At 52.5% G+C, this 22,182-nt stretch overlaps 1 protein-coding gene across 1 annotated transcript in view; it reads left to right on the top strand.

The window, feature by feature from the left end:
• Positions 1-22,182, top strand: part of TNXB (tenascin XB) — a 54,786-nt gene that overhangs the window by 14,475 nt on the left and 18,129 nt on the right. The window contains 12 exon segments of the mRNA XM_017859183.1: positions 186-491; positions 2,484-2,816; positions 7,838-8,143; positions 9,469-9,777; positions 11,368-11,655; positions 11,921-12,229; positions 12,646-12,960; positions 13,075-13,137; positions 13,140-13,391; positions 13,804-14,127; positions 16,741-17,037; positions 19,511-19,837. Of these exon segments, the coding sequence (XP_017714672.1) occupies positions 186-491; positions 2,484-2,816; positions 7,838-8,143; positions 9,469-9,777; positions 11,368-11,655; positions 11,921-12,229; positions 12,646-12,960; positions 13,075-13,137; positions 13,140-13,391; positions 13,804-14,127; positions 16,741-17,037; positions 19,511-19,837 (3,429 nt within the window).

Raw genomic sequence — 22,182 nt, 5'->3', positions numbered from 1 at the left:
AGCAGCTCCCCGAGGCCCAGAAGGTGTGTCATACCCTGGCTGTGTCAGGCTTCCCAGAAGTTTAGCTCTCAAATTAATGGACTAGTGACCTCCCACCCGCCGTAGGTGTGACAGCCCGTCCAAACCCCAAGCCCCAGTCTCCCAGGCTGCCAGTTCAGCACCTGGCTGGATCTGCTTGTTTACAGCTCCAGAGAGGAAAGAGGAGCCCCCCCGCCCCGAGTCCCTGGAGCAGCCCCTCCTGGGGGAACTGACAGTGACCGGTGTGACCCCAGATTCTTTGCGCCTCTCATGGACGGTGGCCCAGGGCCCCTTCGACTCGTTCATGGTCCAGTACAAGGATGCACAGGGGCAGCCTCAGGCAGTGCCTGTTGCGGGGGATGAGAATGAGGTTACTGTCCCCGGCCTGGATCCTGACCGGAAGTATAAGATGAACCTCTACGGGCTTCGTGGCAGGCAGCGTGTGGGGCCCGAGTCTGTGGTGGCCAAGACTGGTGAGTCATGGCTGCCAGGCCTCCCTCCCCTGCTAGCCCCATCCTGTGAGCAGGACTTGGCTGGGGCTCCTTCCAGCCTCCCTCCACCTTCGCCTTCTCAGCTCATTTTGCCAAAGCCTCCACCCACTTCCTCCCCCACTGCTCTCCTATCCTCTGCATGCGAGGTCCCCGTTATCCAGCCTCCAGCTCCTCATCTCTTTCTCAGCCTCACTTCTTCATCTCCAAGGGCAGGTCCTATTTTCCCCCATTCCAAGCACCTGGACTCATCCTTCCACCTGGAGCTGTCCTCCCCACAGATGTCCTCACCATTCGGTCACTGTGTTCTCACCCCTCAGTTTTTACTGGGCTCCTTCATGGTCTGGTTTGGGCCATGGTCACTTCTGGGCTTCTGTCACCTGCTGCCCACACCTTCCTGCCATTTCTGCTGTATTCAGAGGTGGCAGATCCAAGTGACAAGAGCACCACATTTCTCTAGCCTTTCTCAGCATGAAGAGGACTTCTCCCAGCTCCCGACTCCTTGACTCCCAACCCGCTTGGAACAGGGCAAAGGGATTGCATTCAGCCCAGCATCCCAGCCTGTTCCTCCATGTCTCCAGTCTTTCCCTGTCTGGTGCCATTCCCCTAGCCTGTGAATTATTTGATAAGAGATAGTGTGGATAGTGGTTAGGAGCAAAGACTCCAGAGCCAACTGCCTGAGTCTCCCTACCAGCCTTGCAACTTGCTTCCTGGAGGACCTTGTGCAAATTGCTTAACCTCTCTGTGCCTCAGCTTTCCCTCCTGTCAGGTGGGGATAATGGTTACTACTGCACAGAGCTGTTGGAATGACATGAGTTAATATACATATAACACTTAGGCTAGACATGGGGCACGGTGGCTCATGCCTATAATCCCAGTACTTTGGGAGGCTGAGGCGGGTGGATCACAAGATCAGGAGATCGAGACCATCCTGGCTAACATGGTGAAACCCTGTCTCCACTAAAAATATAAAAAATTAGCCAAGCATGGTGGCGGGCACCTGTAGTCCCAGCTACTCAGGAGGATGAGTCAGGAGAATGGCGTGAACGCGGGAGGCGGAGCTCTCAGTGAGCCGAGATCGCACCACTGCACTCCAGCCTGGGTAACAGAGCGACTTCATCTCAAAAAACAAAAACAAAAATAAACCACCCTCACACACTTAGAATAGTGGTTGGAGCAGCAAAGCATTTTCAGAGCGAGCTGCAATTTCTCCCTGACTCTCTCACTTCCCAGTAATCTTTTTTCCTCCCCACCTCCCTCCCTTCCTCTGGGCTGTCATTCTTGCCAATTCTTTCCTCAATCTGCTATCCCAAAGTAGTCCCCCATGTAGCGGGTCACAGAAGGGCTGGCTTCCCTTGTGCCACAGTCTCCCCACGCCATGGAGCCTCAGCAGAGACCTAACTGCAGGGGGCGGGTAGGTGCCCACAAGGCTGTGATTCCAGAGCCAGCCGGGGAAGGGCACGGCCCTCCCTGGATCCCACTCACCCAGAATTTTTCTCCCACTCGTGCCTGGAGCCCTGCCTTAGCAATTCATTCCTTGAGGTTAAAGGGGAGGGAGGGGCAGGGCTGCCTGGGGAGGCCACAGCAGGAGCACATTCCATGGTCAGATCCTCATATGAGGGGTGGGGCAGCCACAGTGCCCTGGGGAGGGTGCAGGTAGGAAGAGGCCTCACTGCCCTCCTCACTGTCTGAGGTCAGCACTGTCAGTGAACATGGTTTGGAAGAATCCTCAGCGGCTTCCTCTCTTCCCATCTCAGCTCCTTTCTCAGACACAAAGGGAGACCCCCTCACCCCCACAGAACCCCTAGAGCAGGGTGGGGCAAGGGCTGTCTCAGCCCTTTCCATCTGTGAGTGACCCAATGGTGAATACAAAGGCTACAGAGCCCCTGAGCCCACAGCGTAAGGGCGCGTCCATGGCTGTCCTCTGTGGGCAGCAGCAAAGCCAGCAGCCCTTCATGCCTCTGCCTCTTCTCTCAGCTCCTCAGGAGGATGTGGACGAGACCCCCAGCCCCACAGAACTCGGCACGGAGGCCCCAGAGTCCTCTGAGGAGCCGCTCCTGGGGGAGCTGACAGTGACAGGATCCTCCCCTGACTCGCTGAGCCTCTCCTGGACCGTCCCCCAGGGCCGCTTCGACTCCTTCACTGTGCAGTACAAGGACAGGAATGGGCGGCCCCAGGCGGTGCGTGTTGGGGGCGAGGAGAGTGAGGTCACCGTGGGGGGCCTGGAGCCCGGGCACAAGTACAAGATGCACCTGTACGGCCTCCACGAGGGACAGCGCGTGGGCCCGGTATCCGCCATGGGCGTGACAGGTGAGTGAAGGGCAGGGGCCTGCTTTGGTTCCCTCCCACTGCTGGCTCCCAGCTTCCCTATAGCCAGTTGCTCTCCTTGCTCCAGTGGAACCTTGAGGCCACCTGCCAGGGGAAGACCTGGAAAGAGTATATCACTGGGGACTGAGTTACCACCAGCTTTCATGGCCCTGAGCAAGTTTTAAATTTTCTGCGCCCCTGTTTCCTTGTCCGTAAAATGGGGACATCTACTTCACAGAGCTATTGTGAGGGTTAAGTGAGTTAACAGATGTAAAGCATCAAGAATGGGCCTGGCAAAAGTAAATATGCTGCCAGTGTCTGCTGTGAGAATTGTTATAAATATTCTTACTCTGGGGTCTGCTTTGTGCCCTTTGGCTGGTTCAGTTACTTGATCAGAATGCACATGACTCTAAGGCCATACCACCCTGAAGATGCCCCATCATCTTCTCTGATCTCAGAAGCTAAGCAGGGTCAGGTCTGGTTAGTACTTAGATGGGAGAATGTGCATGAGACACTGGCCTCTTCATCAGTACAGCTTGAAGCAAGCTTTCTCTTCTTTCTAGTCTTTTCCGTTTTTTGTTTTTGGTTTTGGTTTTTTTTTTTTTTTTTTTTTGAGACAGTGTCTCACTCTGTTGCCCAGCCTGGAATGCAGTGGCATGATCTCAGCCCACTGCAACCTCTGCATCCCAGGTTCAAGTGATTCTCCTGCCTCGGCCTCCCAAGTAGCTGGGACTGCAGATGTGTGCCACCACACCTGGTTACTTTTTTATATTTTTAGTAGAGACGGGGTTCACCATGTTGACCAGACTGGTCTTAAACTCCAGATCCTCAAGTGATCCACCCACCTCGGCCTCCCAAAGTTCTGGTATTACAGGGGTGAGCCACCACACCTGACCACAAAGCTTTCTCTTTCTTGTTTCTTTCTTTCTTTCTTTTTTTTTTTTTTTTTTTTTTGAGACTGAGTCTTGCTCTGTTGCCCAGGTTGGAATGCAGTGATGCAATCTTGGCTCACTGCAACCTCTGCCTCCCAGGTTCAAGTGATTCTCCTGCCTCAGCCTCCCGAGTAGCTGGGATTACAGGCACGCACCACCATGCCTGGTTAATTTTTGTATTTTTAATAGAGATGGCGTTTTACCATGTCAGCCAGGCTGGTCTCAAACTCCTGACCTCAAGTGATCCACCTGCCTTGGCCTCCCAAAGTGTTGGGATTATAGGCGTGAGCCACCGCACCCGGCCACAAGTCTTTCTTTACTACTCATCCAGTGAGTGACTTTACAGCAAAGAAGAACATCCCTTCCACCCTCTCTCTCAGGCCTGGTTACAGGGCCACATCCATCGCCACACAGGCCCAGTCTGGGCACCTCCTCTCCAGGGCCAGAGCCCAAGAGGCTGAGTGGGCAGCAGTGCCTCTGGGACCCTCGGGCTGACCTGCCCGGTTTGGTCACAGTGAGGGGAATCTCTTTTTTTCCCTTTGCTCACAGAAACAAAGACACACCTTTCTCAAAAATAACTTTTACTGTAAGGGGAAAGATTAAAAAATTAAAAGTAGAGAAATAGATAGTTTTCCAGATCATGGTTTCTATAATTCCACCAAGCTCAGCCTCATCATGACTTGGTTGATTTCATTTCCAGAACCTTCCACCCTCAATTTATTTTCTTTGCCTCAGTCAGCCCTGAGAAGAGGGAGAGAACAAAACCACCCTGAGTGACTCTCCTTGGGGCCTGAGGTTGTAGGGTGGAGGCTGGTGCCAGACCCAGACATGCTGCCAAGGCTGCTCCTGGAGTGACCCTCCCTCTGCCCTTCTGTCCCAGGGACCCACACTGGGCTCTGTGAGGCCCTGTGCCTGGTCCCTGGAGTAAGGATTGGCTCCACCAGGCACTGAGGCGGTGCAGTAGAGATAAATGGAGTTTGGGAATCTGACAAACTGAGTTCCTTCCTGTCTTCCTCTATTCTCAGCTGAGTGATTTTTTTTTTTTTTAGACAGAGTCTTGCTTTATCACCCAGGCTGGAGTGCAGTGGTGTGATCTCGGCTCACTGCAACCTCTGGTTCCCAGATTCAAGCAGTCCTCCTGCCTCAGCCCCCCAAGTAGCTGGGCTTACAGGCATGCGCCACCACACCCGGCTAATTTTTGTATTTTTAGTAGAGACAGGGTTTCACCGTGTTAGCCAGGCTGGTCTCGAACTTCTGACCTCAGGTGATCCACCCACCTCAGCCTCCCAAAGTGCTGGGATTACAGGTGTGAGGCAGCGGGCCCAGCCAGCTGTGTGATCTTGAAAACCTTACCTCCTCTCCTGGAACCTCAGCTTCCTCATATTCGGGGGGAGTAAGCGCCGCCCAGCTTGTTGTCACAGTTAGAGGTGGTGATGTGACATGTCTGGCATCTTCTCAGCTCATTCGTCTTTTGCTCAGACCTTCCCGCGAGGGAGTCCCTGTATACCCATGTTCTAATGCTGGATATTTTGAAACATGTATTTTACACGTCCTGGATAAAATAGATGAGGCCCTTTAGGAAAGAAATGGGCATCAATGCACATTTTCAGAGCAGCAAAGGGACGAAGCAGCTGGAGTCCGCCAAGCTGGAGGCTGTGCCTGGCAGATACACAATGTAGTTGTCAGGGGGAGAGGTGCGTGGAGCTCATTAGACACACTTCTAAATTGGAAAAGGACTGTCCCACATGCAGCATGGGGACTGCCAGAGTCATGAATCGTTATAATTGCACCTTTCCAATTAATCCAAACCACCAGCAATAAAGCTTGATGGTGAAGGACATTTTCATTCCCTCATGGAAAGAAGTGCAAAGAGGGCAAAAAGGAGCAGGGAATGGGTGCTGCGGGAACAAGTAAGGTTAGAAGGCAAATGAAATGAGAGAAAATGCCCAGCCTGGTACCTGTAAATAGCAGATGTTCAATACATGGTGGTCACTCTGCTCCCTCCCACCACCTCAGCTGCCTCCACACTGGCCCTCCCCTGCCTGACTCTTTTCTGTCTTCCTGAGGCCTGGTCACCAGCCTGTTTTAAGCAGGTGTCACTTGCCTGGAGCCTTGTCTTGTCCTCCCAAGGAAGCCAGAGAAGCAAGTTCTTAGGAGCCCCACCCATCCAGTCACCTTCTCGCCATTTTGCCTCTTGGGACCACCCTCTAGTTCACTGGCTAATGAGTGCTTCCTCATGCGGGAGTGGTGGGGATCTGCAGGTCCTGAGCCCAGACCTGCAGACCACTCACTATTTTACAGACATTTGTGGAGTGCCTACTCTGTGCCAGGCACTGGGACACAGCAGTGAATTAAGCAAAGCTCCTGCCTGAGGGGTCACATTCTAGTGGAGGGGGACAGGTAACAAATTGCACAAATATGTCAGTGGCACCAGATGTGACAGTGATCAGTGGTGGAGAAAAGCAGAACCTAGTAGGGGGACAACAAGGGCCTCGCAGAGAGGGCAGTGTCTGAGGAAAACCCTGAAGGAGATGAGAGAACGGCCACCTAGGTATTTGGGGAAAGAGTGTCCCAGACAGAAGGAAGAACAAATGCAGAGACTGGCAGGCGGAAAGCAGCCCCAGATGTCTGCAGACAGTGAGGAATGCAGTGTGTTTTGGGGTGGAGTTGGAGGAGGGCAGGCAATAGGGAATGAACTAAGAGATGAATACGGGACCTTAGAGGCCACTGCAGGACTTGGATTTCACCCTGAGTGAGGTAGAAGCCACTGCGGGAACCAGCTCTGGCTAATGTGTTAACAGGATTCTTCTGGCTGCAGACCCAACAGACCAAAGAGGGGTGAGGGCAGAAGGTGGTGACCTGGGAGAACGTTGTGATAATCCAGGAGGAGACGGTGATGCTTGGAGGTGGCAAGGAGGGGTCAGATTCTGAAGGTAGTGACAACAGGATGTACCCACAGGGCGGATGTGGAGTGTAAGAGAGGATTCGGGGATGACTCCGGGGGTTTTGATCTGAGCAGCTGGAAGAATGAAGTTGTAATCTTGGCTGGGTGTGGAGGCTCACGCCTGTAATCTCAGCACTTTGGGAGGCTGAGGCGGGCGGATCATCTGAGGTCGGGAGTTCGAGACCAACCTGACTGACATGGAGAAACCCCATCTCTATTGAAAATACAAAACTAGCCGGACATGGTGGCATATGCCTGTAATCCCAGCTACTCGGGAGGCTGAGGCAGGAGAATCGCTTGAATCCGGGAGGTGGAGGTTGCGATGACCTACGAGCACACCATTGCACTCCAGCCTGAGCAACAAGAGCGAAACTCTGTCTCAAAAAAAAAAAAAAAAAAAAAAAAAGTTGTAATCTTACTGAGGTGGGGAGGCTGTGGCTGGAGCAGGTGTCGGGAAGCTTGGAGGCTCAGTTTTGCACTTGTTGAGTTTGACACACAAGTAGGCCTCCAAGGAAGAAGACACTGCACAAACACTAGTCTGGGATTCAGGGGAGGTCTGGACAGAGGGTATAAATCTGGAGTCACTGGCATATAGATGGAATTTCAGCACTTTCCCAGGGTGTCAGTGACAGCTGACACTCTTCTCCCCCAACAAGTGTAGCCTCAGACACCAGGCAGGGACCTAGTGAAGGATTGTTGGCCAGACAGATGTTCAGATCAATGCACTTTTACATCAAAACCATCTTGCAGTTTCCACAAATGCAACAGACATCACTGGGTGTGGTGGCTCACACCTGTAATCCCAGCACTTTGGTGGATGAGGCAGGTGGATCACCTGAGGTCAGGAGTTTGAGACCAGCCTGGCCAACATGGCAAAACCCTGTCTCCACTAAAAGTACACACACACACGCACAAAATTAACCAGGCATGGTGGCACACACCTGTAGTCCTAGCTACTTGGGAGGTTGAGGCAGGAGGATCGCTTGAACCGGGGAGGCAGAGGCTGCAGTGAGCCGAGGTCGCCCACTGCTCTGGGTGACAGTGAGACTCCATCTCAAAAAAATAATAAAAATAAAAAATGACTAGACATCATTACTATAAGAAAAGGGGGGTTCTTTACTAACAGCCGCCTACCATCTCTGTCCCAGCCCCACAACAAGAAGAGACCCCTCCAGCCACCAAGCCCCCTCTGGAGCCACGCCTAGGAGAGCTGACAGTGACAGACGTGACCCCCAACTCCGTGGGCCTCTCCTGGACGGTCCCTGAGGGCCAGTTTGACTCCTTCATGGTCCAGTACAAAGACAAGGATGGGCAGCCTCAGGCGGTGCCGGTGGCTGCAGACCAGCGGGAGGTCACGATCTACAACCTGGAGCCTGAGAGAAAATACAAGATGAACATGTATGGACTACATGATGGGCAACGCGTGGGCCCCCTGTCTGTGGTCACCATGACGGGTGAGTAATGGGGGGACTCAGTCCCCATCTCTGGTTATCCAGAGCTCCCCACTCCATGGTCCTTCTCCCAGCCCTGCCTTGGTACCACTGCACCCTCACTGAGGGGCTGGACCCTGCCAGTCTTTCTGTTCCCTGACCCCTTTACTCCTCCCAGGGCTGGAACCTTCTCAGCCCTCCAGCTCCTTCCCCACCTCCACTCTGCCCCCCACCTAGGGGAATGTGGCCTAAATCCAACCACAGACTTTCTCTCCCCCTCTCCAACTGCCCATAGCTGTTTCCACCCCTTCTCTTTACAACCCTGCTGTGACTTGGACACAGCTGCCACCTCCCGCTTCTGCCCTTTTTTGTTGAGGCGAAGTGCTGCATATCCTGAGTCCCTTCTCAGGAGTCCTCTGCCACCCGCCTGCACTGCGTTCCATCCTGGCCCACGCGAGTTTTCATCTCTCCGGGAGCCCGCCCTTGCTCTTGCTCCAGGTTCCTTCCTGCCCCTCATGGTTTCCTGGGCACAGGTTCTCCACAACTTTTGTGCTGTGGCATCTGGTGAAACCCCTACCCCACCTCAAGGCAATGTTTTTAAATCTGTAAAATAAGATGTATAGGATTACAAAGGAAACAAATTATATTCATAGACAGTTATCAAAATATTTCTTTTTTATTTTTGAGATGGAGTTTCGCTCTTGTCACCCAGGCTGGAGTGCAATGGCGCAATCTTGACTCACTGCAACCTCCACTTCCCGGGTTCAAGCAATTCTCCTGCCTCAGCCTCCCAAGTAACTGGGATTACAGGCACGCACCACCACACCCAGCTAATTTTTTGTATTTTTAGTAGAGACAGGATTTCACCATGTCGGCCAGGCTGGTCTCAAACTCCTGACCTCAGGTGATCTGCCCACCTCGGCCTCCCAAACTGCCAGGCGTGAGCCACTGCACCTGGCCCAAAATATTTCTTAAAAATCCAAATTTATGATTTAGTAATACTTGAACTTATTGACTAGCTCATTAAATAACAGGACTTGGTGGCGTGTTTACTAAACTACAAAATTTAGAAGCAGTGATAGATATAAAAGGTATTTTAAAGTTTCTGCAATAACTCTAAGGTGACATGAAAACATCTGTGGTTTATATCGGTAACAAAGTCACAATAATTCTACTCTGGTTGGTTTTCTATATTAGTTTTTGAAAGAAATGCGGCATTCCAGTTAGAGGTCTGGAAATAAAGGTGTAACTATTCCCCATCTCAGTTCACAGCCCCCTTGAGGCCCTCAAAACCCAGGGGTTCTCCCCTCAGAGATCTCAACCATGTTCTTTGTCTTCCCAAATCCCAGCTCCCCTCCCACCAGCCCCAGCCACGGAGGCCTCCGAGCCTCCCCTGGAGCCACGCCTAGGGGAGCTGACAGTGACGGATGTAACCCCTGACTCTGTGGGCCTCTCGTGGACAGTCCCTGAGGGTGAATTCGACTCCTTTGTGGTTCAGTACAAGGACAGGGACGGGCAGCCCCAGGTGGTGCCTGTGGCTGCAGACCAGCGGGAGGTCACCGTCCCTGGCTTGGAACCCTCCCGCAAGTACAAGTTCCTGCTCTTTGGGATCCAGGACGGGAAACGACGCAGCCCAGTCTCTGTGGAGGCAAAGACGGGTGAGAGGGCCCCCCCCACAGCTGAGCCTGAGGCCACAGCCTTCCCACCCTTCTCTTCACTCCCTCTACTGAGTCTTGCCTTTGTCCACCTGCTCTGTCTCATTTGAAAAGCCACCTGGTGCTAGTATGGTGACTCATGCCTATAATCCCAGCACTTTGGGAGGTCAAGGCAGGTGGATCCCTTAAGGTCAGGAGTTTGAGACCAGCCTGGCCAACATGGCAAAACCCTGTCTCTACTAAAAAGACAAAAATTAGCTGGGTATGGTGACGGGCGCTAGTAATTCCAGCTACTCGGGAGTCTGAGACACAAGAATCACTTGAACTCGGGAGGTGGAGGCTGCAGTGAACCAAGATCGCGCCACTGCACTCCAGCCTAGGTGATAGAACGAGACTCTGTCTCAAAAAAGACCAAGAAAAAAAAAGAAAGAAAGAAAGAAAAGCCACAGAGCAGATGAGGACCAGGAGACTGGGCCCAGTTCCTGGGTCTGCTCTCCGCTGCTGACTCTGCCTTTCTTCTTGTAATTTCTACTTTTGTTGTGTTGGATGAGGGAAGCCCCTGCAGGCCTCTTGCTGCAGGGTGGATGTGGGAGCCTGGGGGTGCTGGGAGAAGGGGTGAGGAGAGCCAGGAGCCCTTCCTGCCTTGCGAATCCATTACCTCCTGAGAGTCTTTGCTGTCTCCCCTATGACTCTCACCCAGGTTCTCACCCTCCTAGCTCAGGCCTGTCTGGGCCCATATGTGCCTCCTACAGAGGCTGTCCTTCCTTCTCTGCCCTCCTTCTGGAGCCTCAGAAATTGGGAACCAGAGGAGCCCAGCCCAGCTGTGCCCCTTTCGGAGGGTTCAGTCCAGGCCCTCCCCTGCCCCTGGGGGCTCCCTGTTGCCAGAAAACTTGAAATAACAATGTCGTCAGCATCCTCACCATCCAGGAAGGCAGCAGGCCAGCTCCTTCTCAAGCCCTGGGATGGCTCCTCAGGCAGACACTAGATCCCTTCCCTGCCTGAGCTCCCCAGCTTCATCCCCCTCAACATTCTCACAGGCAGCCCACGCTTCTTCACCAGGTCCCATGGGAGCCTTAGTTCTCCCAGGCCAGCCAGTGAGAGTAAGAAAGGGAATGGAGAAGGAGTGAGAGCTACCTGTGTCATATCATCCTGCCTCCCCCACCTGCTGTCTGCCCCCATCAGGGATCCTGTGCTCCTCGGGGCTGGCCAAATCACTCCTTTCCTCAGGGGCCAGCCAAGTCATGTGCTCCTGGGTAAGAGGAGATAGAGACCCAGTCTGCAAGAAGCTGCACCCTGCTGGGGAAGCAGTCTGTGAGAGGTGGAAAGAGGCTGGACAGAAAGGGGAGTAAGATGAGGCAGGGAGCTAGGGAATCTCTTTTCCCAGAGGTGACTCAGGACAGGTGACCCTCCCAACTTGGGTCAAGGGGAGAGAGGCGTGGACCGATGGAGACGGTGATGAGGATGGGAGGTGATGGAAATATTTTGGGGAAGCACTGAGCATTTGGGCAGTTCTGGGTTTTTCCAGCCCCAGAGGGAGGCAGTCAAGGAGTCGTTGTGGAAAAAATAAACACAAGAACCTTTCCTCTCCATCAGTTGCCCGAGGTGACGCCAGCCCAGGGGCCCCACCTCGCCTTGGGGAGCTGTGGGTGACAGACCCCACCCCAGACTCACTGCACCTCTCCTGGACAGTCCCTGAGGGCCAGTTCGACTCTTTTGTGGTCCAGTTCAAGGACAAAGAAGGGCCCCAGGTGGTGCCCGTGGAGGGCCACGAGCGCTCTGTCACCGTCACCCCTCTGGACGCCGGCCGCAAGTACAGATTCCTCCTCTATGGCCTCCTGGGCAAGAAGCGCCATGGCCCCCTCACTGCCGACGGCACCACGGGTGAGGGGCATTCCCTGCAGGTCCCTGCCCTGCTCCCCTCAGGCCAAGCGGCAGATGATCACTTGTGGTGGCTGCCATTACCATTATTTGGCCCCAGCCACTCGGCTCAGATCCAGCTCCCCACGTCCCTGCACAAGCCCCTAGCACAGCCCAGCAGGACTCAGCCACGCAAAGCCCTGTCTCCAGACCTCTCGATCCTGCCCTTCGAGGTCACCCAGGCTTCCAGAAACAGCTCAGCCGTTTCCTCTCCGTGTCTCCATCTCAGAGGCCCGGAGTGCTATGGACGATACTGGAACAAAACGTCCCCCAAAACCCCGTCTGGGGGAGGAGCTGCAGGTGACCAGCGTGACCCAGAACTCCGTGGGCCTCTCCTGGACAGTCCCTGAGGGCCAATTTGACTCCTTTGTGGTCCAGTACAAGGACAGGGATGGGCAGCCCCAGGTGGTGCCCGTGGAGGGCAGCCTCAGGGAGGTCAGTGTGCCGGGCCTGGACCCCGCCCACAGGTACAAGCTGCTGCTCTACGGCCTGCACAGTGGCAAGCGTGTGGGCCCCATCTCGGCCGTCGCCATAACTGGTGAGTGTGCAGCAGCTGGAGCACCTGTGCCTCCTTCCTGCCTGGCTCTCCAAGTCTGACTGAGCCATAAGATCTCTGAACTTCCCATTTTATATCATTTCCATTGATCCAGAAAGTTTCCTTGTGCCGCTTTAGAGTCCATTGCCCCAGCCCCAGCCTCCAGCAACCACTGTCTGCTTTCAGTCATTCTGGAGACAGCATTTTGGCTTTCCGTATAATGGAATCACAATACGCAGTCTCTTGTGTTTTGTTTATTGCACTTAGCACAATGCTTTTGAAATTCACCCACGTGCAGCAAAAGCTGGTCTTTCGATTGTTGATTGCTTGCCCTCACTCCCTCTCCTCCCTCACTTCTCCTGAGAGTCTGGGTGCAGCAACAGACCAGCCATCTGTCTCTACCTGTCTCTGTGAACCAGCCCGCAGGGAAGACACGGAAAATGAGACTACGGCCCCAACCCCTCCAGCGCCTGAGCCTCTCCTCGGGGAGCTGACAGTGGAGGAGGCCACGCCGCACACCCTGCATCTCTCCTGGATGGTGACTGAGGGAGAATTTGACTCCTTCGAAATCCAGTACACAGATAGAGAAGGGCAACTCCAAACGGTCCGTACAGGAGGCGACCAGAATGACATCACCCTCTCTGGCCTGGAATCTGACCACAGATACCTGGTGACCCTGTATGGATTCCGCGATGGGAAACATGTGGGTCCTGTCCATGTCGAGGCCCTGACAGGTGAGAACTCTGCCCACTGTGCCTCCTTTCAGATGGCTGGGAGAGTCCAGAGGAGAGCAGAGTCCCGTAGATACTCTGCCCACCTCAGTCCTCTCTTTCCATGTCTCTGTCCAGTCCCGGAGGAGGAGGAGCCTTCGGAACCTCCCACCACAACCCCCGAGCCCCCCATCACGCCTCACCTGGGGAGCTGACCGTGACAGATGCCACCCCCGACTCCCTCAGCCTGTCCTGGACAGTTCCTGGGGGCCAATTTGACCACTTCCTGGTCCAGTACAGGAACGGAGACGGGCGGCCCAAGGCGGTGCGGGTGCCAGGGCATGAGGATGGGGTCACCATCTCGGGCCTGGAGCCAGACCACAAATACAAGATGAACCTGTACGGTTTCCACAGTGGCCAGCGCATGGGCCCTGTGTCTGCCATCGGGGTGACGGGTGAGTGGACAGTGGGAGCCACAGGGTGGGAGCTATGGGAGGGCCACCTCTTGCTCTTTGGTGATGACTGGTGGGGAATGTGACAGGGGTCTGGTCGGCACCATAGACTTGCTTGTGGCTGGGGCTGGGGCTCCCCTTGGGCCTTCCTGTGAGGTTGACCCCTGTCTCCTCCTGAGCGGAGAGGGGCCGTCGGGAGCTTTGCTGTGCTGGTGGCTGTCCCAGGTCCCCCACAGTTGACCCTGGAACTTGTCATGTGTCAGCTGATCAGGACCACCCAGCCCCAAGAATGGGCTTCTCTGAAATGACCTCAGGTCCCCCAGTCATAACCTTGGCTTCTCTCTCCTTTTCCCCAAGTCCCAAGGACATCCCCCAGGGACCCTGCCTCACTCTCTCTGTGTCCTTTTTTTCTCAGCTGCAGAGGAAGAGAACCCCAGCCCCACAGAACCCAGCACAAAGGCCCCGGAGCCCCCCGAAGAGCCGCTCCTGGAGGAGCTGACAGTGACAGGATCCTCCCCTGACTCGCTGAGCCTCTCCTGGACCGTCCCCCAGGGCCGCTTCGACTCCTTCACCATGCAGTACAAGGACAGGGATGGGCGGCCCCAGGTGGTGCGTGTTGGGGGCGAGGAGAGCGAGGTCACTGTAGGGGGCCTGGAGCCCGGGCACAAGTACAAGATGCACCTGTACGGCCTCCACGAGGGGCGGCGTGTGGGCCCGGTGTCCGCTGTGGGCGTCACGGGTGAGTGTGCACTGCAGAGCCCTCTGGGTTGGGTCTTAGGAAATTGCAGCCTCCAGCATCTCTTCCACTAGGGACCCAGGATCCCAAGACCTCAAACCTATAATGCACCCTGTTCGCTAAAGCCTCAGGATGGGTGTGATCTGGGGACAGAGAGAGCAAATCCAGGAGAAGTGTCAGAGCCATGTGGGAGAGGCTCCCGGGGACAGGCCTCTCGGGAGGTGATTCACGGGCTGGTTTGTGGCTCTCTGCTTTTCCTCGGAACTCTATAGAGAACTCTTTTTGTGAGATTGGAACACATTTTTGAAATACAAATTAATTAAATTAATAAGTATTTGTTAAATAAAATTTCAAATGTATAAATAGAAAGAATAGTACAAAGACCTCAGGTACCCATCACCCTGCCACCCTCCTTCAATCAAATATCAACTTCTGGCCAGTCTGACTCATCTCTGCTCCATTGATTTCCTCCACTAGAATCACTAGAATGTTCTTTCTTTCTTTCTTTCTTTCTTTCTCTTTCTTTCTTTCTTTCTTTCTTTCTTTCTTTCTTTCTCTTTCTTTCTTTCTTTCTTCTTTCTTCTTTTTCTTTCTTTCTCTCTCTCTCTCTTTTTCTTTCTCTCTTTCTCTCTCTTTCTCTCTCTCTCTCTGTCTCTCTCTCTCCTTCTTTCCTTCTTTCTTCCTTTCTTTTGACAAGGTCTCACTCTGTCACCTAGGCTGGAGTCTACTGGCACAGTGAGAATTCACTGCACTGCAGCCTCAACCTCCTGGGCTTAAGGGATCCTCCCACTTCAGCCTCCCAAATAGCTGGGACTACAAGCGCACTCCATCATGCCCAGCTAATTTTTTGTGTTTTCTGTAGAGACAGGGTTTAGCCATGTTACCCAGGCCAGTCTCGAACTCCTGGGCTCAAGTGATCCTCCCACCTCAGCCAAAGTAATGGGATTCCAGGTGTGAGCCGCCACACCTGGCCTGAATGTTTTCTTTATTAACACCTTCATTGAGATATAATTCATGTGGCATAAAATACACTTGTTTTAAGTGTACAGCTTACTGATTTTAGTATCTTTACCTACTTGTGCAGCCATCATCACAATCTAATTTTAGAACTTTTCCATCACCCCCAAAAGAAATCTTGGGTTCAGACCCATTCCTATCTCAGCCCTAGTTTATAAACTAATCTAATTTTTTCTCTGTAGATTGCTTTTTCAGGACATTTCGTATAAATGGAATCACACAATATGTATCCTTTTGTGTCTGGCTTCTTTCACTGAGCATAATGTTTTTGAGGTTCATCAATGTAGCATGTAGAAGTACTACATTTACTACATTGCTATTGATTGATTGATTGACTGATTGATTTTTTTTTAAGACAAATTCTCACTCTATTGCCCAGGCTACAGTGCAGTGGCATGATCATAGTTCACTGCAGCCCCAAAATTCCAGGCTCAAGCCATCTCAGCCCCCCAAGTAGCTGGGACCACAGGTGCTTGCCACACACTCAGCTAATTTTTAAAATTTTAAAATTTTTTTGTAGAGATGGGGTCTCCCAATATTACCCAGGCTGATATCAAACTCCTGGCTTCAAGGAATCCGCCTGCCTGGGCCTTACTTACAAAGTGCTGGGATAACAGGCATGAGCCACCTGCTCTCAGTCACTACATTGCTTTTTATTGCCAAACGGTATTGCATTGTATGGTTATACTACTGCAATATTTTAAAACGAACCACAGACACCCTATCCTTTCATCACCTTAAATATTTAAAGGTATATCTCTTTTCTGAAAAATTATTTTTAAAAAATCCACAATACAGCCAGGTGAGGTGGTTCATGCTTGATCCCAGCACTTTGGGCGGCCAAGGCAGTTGGATCACTTGAGGTAAAGAGTTTGAGACCAGCCTGACCAACATGGTGAAACCCCATCTCTACTAAAAAAGAAAAAAAAAAATACAAAAAAGCAGAGCGTGGTGGCACGTGCCTATAGTCCCAGCTACTTGGGGGATTGAGGCGCAAGAAATTGCTTGAACCCAGGAGGTGGAGGTTGCAGTAAGCCAAGATCGCGCCACTGCACTCCGGCCTGGGTGACAGAGCGAGACTCTGTGTCAATAAATAAATAAATAATAAAATTCCACAATACAATTAGCATACCTTGATAAATGAACAATCATGCCTTGATATCACGTATCCAGGTAGTGCTATAGTCTCCCGAGTGTCTCATAACTGTTGTTTTCCAATTCGTTGCTGAAATTAGGTTTATAGAAGGAGGATACATTGCAATTGAGAAAACTGAAATGTTGGGTAGAGCAGTCAGGGAAGGCCCAGAAGAAGGTGGCTTTTGAACAGACTTAAAGGAAGGGTGGGGATAAGCCATGAAGATATCTGGGGAAAGAACATTTAGGTGGAGGGAACAGTCACTGCAAAAGTGCTGCGGTAGGAGGCCACCTGGCATGTTTGAGGGACCATAAGGAAGCCACAAAAGACTGTAATGATTATAATCAGAAATCGATCTTCAGTTAGGCCCAGGCTGGGCCCACCTTCTGACCTGAGTTCAAGCAGCTGGGGCCTCAACAGCTCCTTCCAGCAACAGAAAAGATTCTGTTTCTATCTCTTCCCAGCCCCCAAAGAGGAGTCCCCTGATGCTCCTCTTGTGAAGCCGCGCCTAGGGGAGATGACAGTGAGAGACACCACCTCCGACTCCCTCAGCCTGTCCTGGACAGTCCCCGAGGGTCAGTTTGACCATTTCTTGGTCCAGTACAAGAATGGGGACGGGCAGCCCAAGGTGGTGCGGGTGCCGGGACACGAGGACGGGGTCACCATCTCGGGCCTGGAGCCAGACCACAAGTATAAGATGAACCTGTATGGCTTCCATGGTGGCCAGCGCATGGGCCCTGTGTCTGCTGTTGGTTTAACTGGTGAGTGTGCAGTAGGGCACTGGGCCCTGCCCTGAACTAGACTCAGTTTCCCCTTTATTGTCAGTATCTGGTGGCTTTATTTTACTTTCCCTGAGCCTCTCAAGCTCCTGGGAATGGTTCTGCTGGTGCCTTCACTCCAAGCCTTTGGTATTGCCCCAGGTCTTCTACCCTTTACACATGGGCTTTTTGGGTTCTCAAAGAGGTGGGGGACCAGGAAAATAACACAGACTGAGGTACACCTGGGGTTGACCATAGCCTCAGCCCATTTGAGCTGTGTGACCTCAAGAGAATCACATAACCTGTCTGGGCATGGTGACTCATGCCTGTAATCCCAGCACTTTGGGAGGCTGAAGGGGGCAGATCACCTGAGGTCAGGAGTTCGAGACCAGCCTGGCCAACATCGTGAAACCCCCTCTAATAAAAATACAAAAACTAGCTGGGTGTGGTGACACATGCCTGTAGTCCCATCTACTTGGGAGGCTAAGGCAGGAGAATGGCTTGAACCCAGGAGGCAGAGGTTGCAGTGAGCCAAGATCGAGCCACTGCACTCCAGCCTGGGTGACAGAGCGAGACTCTATCTCAAAAAAACAAAACAAACAAACAAACAAAAAACACACACAAAACCTCTCTGTACCTCCTTTTCCTCATCTGTAAAGAAGGAATAACCATGCCTGTCCTGAAGGATAGGTGGGAGTGTGGTTTGGCTCTCACACACAATGAGAGATAACTGCAGTCTTTCCCTTCTGAGGAAAGTAGGAAGTTCCTGAAAATCCCTTAGGGCAAATTCTCATAATTATCACTGATTTCCGTGGGAAAAATTGTATGTGTTCTCTAAGCCCCCAAATTAATACCCATTTACTTTTAAAACAACACTGAATCCTGTTAACATGGATACTATTACTTTAATTACAAATATTGGCCATGTGCACAACCTAACAAGGCATTTTCCCTTCATTACCCTGTAACTCGGCTCTCTGATGCTTTTGTGAAGCGCTTATAGCTGTTACCCCCTAGATGCTTAAGACTCAGTTCTCAAAAAGAACAGACAAATGAAATGTGATGATTTTGTAATTCTATGAAGGCAGAATAAAACCCTATGAAGAGCAGAAAAGATTAAAGAAATCAATGAAAACAAAGCAGTTGATTTCATACGGGCCAAAAGAGCTGGCAAAACTGGAGGTGCACTCTCTGCCATAAGTTAGCAGAGCTACTGCCAGGTCCAGAGACAACTCAGCTGCAAAGATGCCCTCATGCGGTCTCATCTCTACCCTCAGCTGTAAAATCTAAGTTGGTTTCTAAAAATGCTCAGAATTAGGTGGAATATCCAAGCCCAAGTGGATGAACCTCCTGATACAACTTGCCTGTTATACTTGGTTGGTGTTCTTTGTTTTCTTTCTTTCTTTTTTTTTTTCTTCTTTTTTTTTGAGATGGAGTCTCACTCTGTCACCCAGGCTCTCAGGCTGGAGTGCAGTGGTATGATCTCAGCTCATTGCAATCTCTGCCTCCCGGATCCAAGCAATTCTCCTGCCTCAGCCTTCTGAGTAGCTGGGATTACAGGCATGCACCAGCACACCTGGCTAATTTTTGTACTTTTAGTAGAGACAGGATTTCACTACGGTAGCCAGGCTGGTCTCTAGCTCCTGACCTCAGGTGAGTACTGGGATTACAGGCCTGAGCTACCTCGCCCAGCCCTGGTTGCTGTTCTTTTTTTTTTTTTTTTTTTTTTTTTTGAGACGGAGTCTCGCTCTGTCGCCCAGGCTGGAGTGCAGTGGCCGGATCTCAGCTCACGGCAAGCTCCGCCTCCCAGGTTTAGGCCATTCTCCTGCCTCAGCCTCCCAAGTAGCTGGGACTACAGGCGCCTGCCACCTCGCCCGGCTTTTTTTTTTTAATTATTATTTTTTGAGACAGAGTCTTGCTATCTCCAGGCTGGAGTGCAGTGGCGCGATCTCGGCTCACTGTAAGCTCCGCCTTCCAGGTTCACGCCATTCTCCCGCCTCAGCTTCTCAAGTAGCTGAGACTACAGGCGCTCGCCACCATGCCTGGCTAAGTTTTTGTATTTTTAGTAGAGACGGGGTTTCACCGTGTCAGCCAGAATGGTCTCGATCTCCTGACCTCGTGATCTGCCCGTCTCGACCTCCCAAAATGCTGGGATTACAGGCCTGAGCCACCGCGCCCGGCCCTGGTTGGTATTCTTATAAAGTATCAGTTCTGTCCTGCAAAACAAATTTGCTTGGCAGCTCCTGAGGGTTCCAGGCATGCACACTGAGCATCACGGGGATGCCCCTGAGCATCATGACTTCACCACAGGTGTGGTGTTAACTGAGCATCCAAAGCAGAAGAATGAGATCCTAAGCTTGGGGCACCAGCATCCAGGCTGTGGGCCCCTGGTGTGTCTAAGAGAATCCCAGAGTCTCTTGGCTAAAAGGAGGCCCACCAGGGCATGTCCACCCATTCTCTCTATTTTCTGATGCAGCCCCAGGAAATGATGAAGAAATGGCCCCAGCCCTGACAGAATCTCCCACCCCCGAACCCCCCATCAAGCCTCGCCTGGGGGAGCTGACCGTGACAGATGCCACCCCTGACTCCCTCAGCCTCTCCTGGACGGTTCCTGAGGGACAGTTTGACCACTTCCTGGTCCAGTACAAGAATGGGGATGGGCAGCCCAAGACAACGCGGGTGCCAGGACATGAGGACGGGGTCACCATCTCCGGCCTGGAGCCATACCATAAATACAAGATGAACCTGTACGGGTTCCACAGTGGCCAGCGCGTGGGCCCCGTGTCTGCCATCGGGGTGACGGGTGAGTGAACGATGGGAGCCCCAGGGTGGGAGCCGTGGGAGGGTCACCCTCTTGCTCTTTGGTGACGACTGGTGGGGAATGTGACAGGGGTCTGGTCAGCACCACAGACCTGCTTGTCGCTGGGGCTGGGGCTCCCGTTGTACCTTTTTGTGTGATTGACCCCTGGCTCCTGAGCAGGGAGGGGCCATCGGGAGTTTTGCTGTGCTGGTGGCTGTGCCAGGTCCTTCACAGCTGACCCTGGAATTTGTCATGTGTGTTAGCTGTCAGCTGAGCAGGACCACCCAGCCCCAAGAATGGGCCTCCCTGAACTGACCTCAAGCCCCCTAGTCACAGCCCTGGCTTCTCCCTCCTTTTCCCCACGATGTGAGCACATCCCCCAGGGACCTTACCATCCTCTCTGTGTCCCTTTTCTCAGCTGCAGAGGAAGAGACCCCAGCCCCACAGAACCCAGCACGGAGGCCCCGGAGCCCCCCGAGGAGCCGCTCCTGGGGAGCTGACAGTGACAGGATCCTCCCCTGACTCGCTGAGCCTCTCCTGGACCGTCCCCAGGGCCGCTTCGACTCCTTCACCGTGCAGTACAAGGACAGGGACGGGCGGCCCCAGATGGTGCGTGTCGGGGGCGAGGAGAGCGAGGTCACCGTGGGGAGCCTGGAGCCCGGGCACAAGTACAAGATGCACCTGTACGGCCTCCACGAGGGGCGGCGCGTGGGCCCGGTGTCTACCGTGGGCGTGACTGGTGAGTAGTGCTTGGGGTCTCAGGGGAGAACTACCTTTCCCTCATGGGTACCTGGTTTTCTGCTGTGCCTTTTCACCAAGCCCTGGGGGTCCAGGACTTGTCTCCTGTGTCCCGCCCTCACTCTGTGCCCTGTGGCTGTGTCCCGCCCTCGCTCTGTGCCCCATGGCTGTGTCCCGCCCTCGCTCTGTGGCCCGTGGCTGTGGCCCACCCTCGCTCTGTGGCCCGTGGCTGTGCCCCGCCCTCGCTCTGTGCCCCGTGGCTGTGGCCCATGCTAGTGGTTTGCTTGTTCACTTTGGCGTGGCCTCCCTCTAATGGTCAAACACTGATAACCTCCAAGGGTGAAATATGTCAGGCGCACACCAAGCCTGACTTACGAGAATTTTCCTTTCTTTCCATCTTAATCGCAGCATTCTTACAACCACATACACAAATGCACACAAGAGAAACAATCCAATGTCAAACCAAGTTGGGATGACTAAATAATTTAGGCAACATCTATAAAAAGAGTTATTATGCCACCACTGAAATGTTTTAACATAAGACCCTTACTTTATAATGTTACATTGAAAAAAGAGAGCCTAGGCTGGGCACGGTGGCTCACGCCTGTTATCCCAGCACTTTGGGAGGCCGAGGCGGGCTGATCGCCTGAGGTCAGGAGTTCCAGACCAGCCTGGCCAACATGGTGAAACCCCATCTCTACTAAAACTACAAAAATTAGCCAAGCGTGGTGGCACATGCCTGTAATCGCAGTTACTTGGGAGGTGGAGGCACAAGAATCACTTGAACCTGGGAGGCAGAGGTTGTAGTGAGCCGAGATCACCACTGCACTCCAGCCTGGCTGATAGAGCCAAACTCAGTCTCAAAAAAGAAGAAAAAGGAGCCCAAATTTTTGTAAGATGCTAATCACAACCATTTGAAAGTAACAAGTATGGCAAGAAGACTGGAAAGAAATACATCCCACCGGTTGCATGATTTGTTAGATAGAATAGAATGTTCCAGCACATTTTTTTTCTGTATTATTCTATTCTGCATAGTCCAACTTTTCTTAAATGGCAAACATTTCTTTTATAATCAGGGGAAGGGAAAAGAGAAAGTATATAATGTCTTCTCCTTCTTTACACTCCATCTGTCCTACTCCCCTATCACTCTTGCGGCTTATTTCATTTCTTTCCTTCTTTTTTTTTTTTGAGATGAAGTTTCGCTCTTGTCACCCAGGCTGGAGTGCAATGGTCCGATCTCGCCTCACTGCAACCTCTGCCTCCTGGGTTCAAGGGATTCTCCTGTCTCAGCCTCCCGAGTAGCTGGGACTACAGGCATGTGCCACCACATCCGGCTACTTTTGTATTTTCAGTAGAGATGGCGTTTCTCCATGTTGGTCAGGCTGGTCTCAAACTCCTAACCTCAGGTGATCTGCCCGCCTTGGTCTCCCAAACTGCTGGGATTACAGGCGTGAGCCACCGCACCTGGCCAGACTTACTTCATTTCGAATTCTGAGAAAGTTCAAAATGTCTAGTCCATAAGAAATTGGAGGGGTGGGGATCATGAGGTGAATTGAATTCCAAACATGCAGTCAGGCTGCCTTTTCTTTTCTTTTTTTTTTTTTTTTTTT

The sequence above is a fragment of the Rhinopithecus bieti genome, unplaced genomic scaffold (assembly GCF_001698545.2).
Source record: "Rhinopithecus bieti isolate Rb0 unplaced genomic scaffold, ASM169854v2 scaffold_49936, whole genome shotgun sequence".
Taxonomy (NCBI): domain Eukaryota; kingdom Metazoa; phylum Chordata; class Mammalia; order Primates; family Cercopithecidae; genus Rhinopithecus; species Rhinopithecus bieti.
This window is presented reverse-complemented; position numbering and strand designations above follow the sequence as displayed.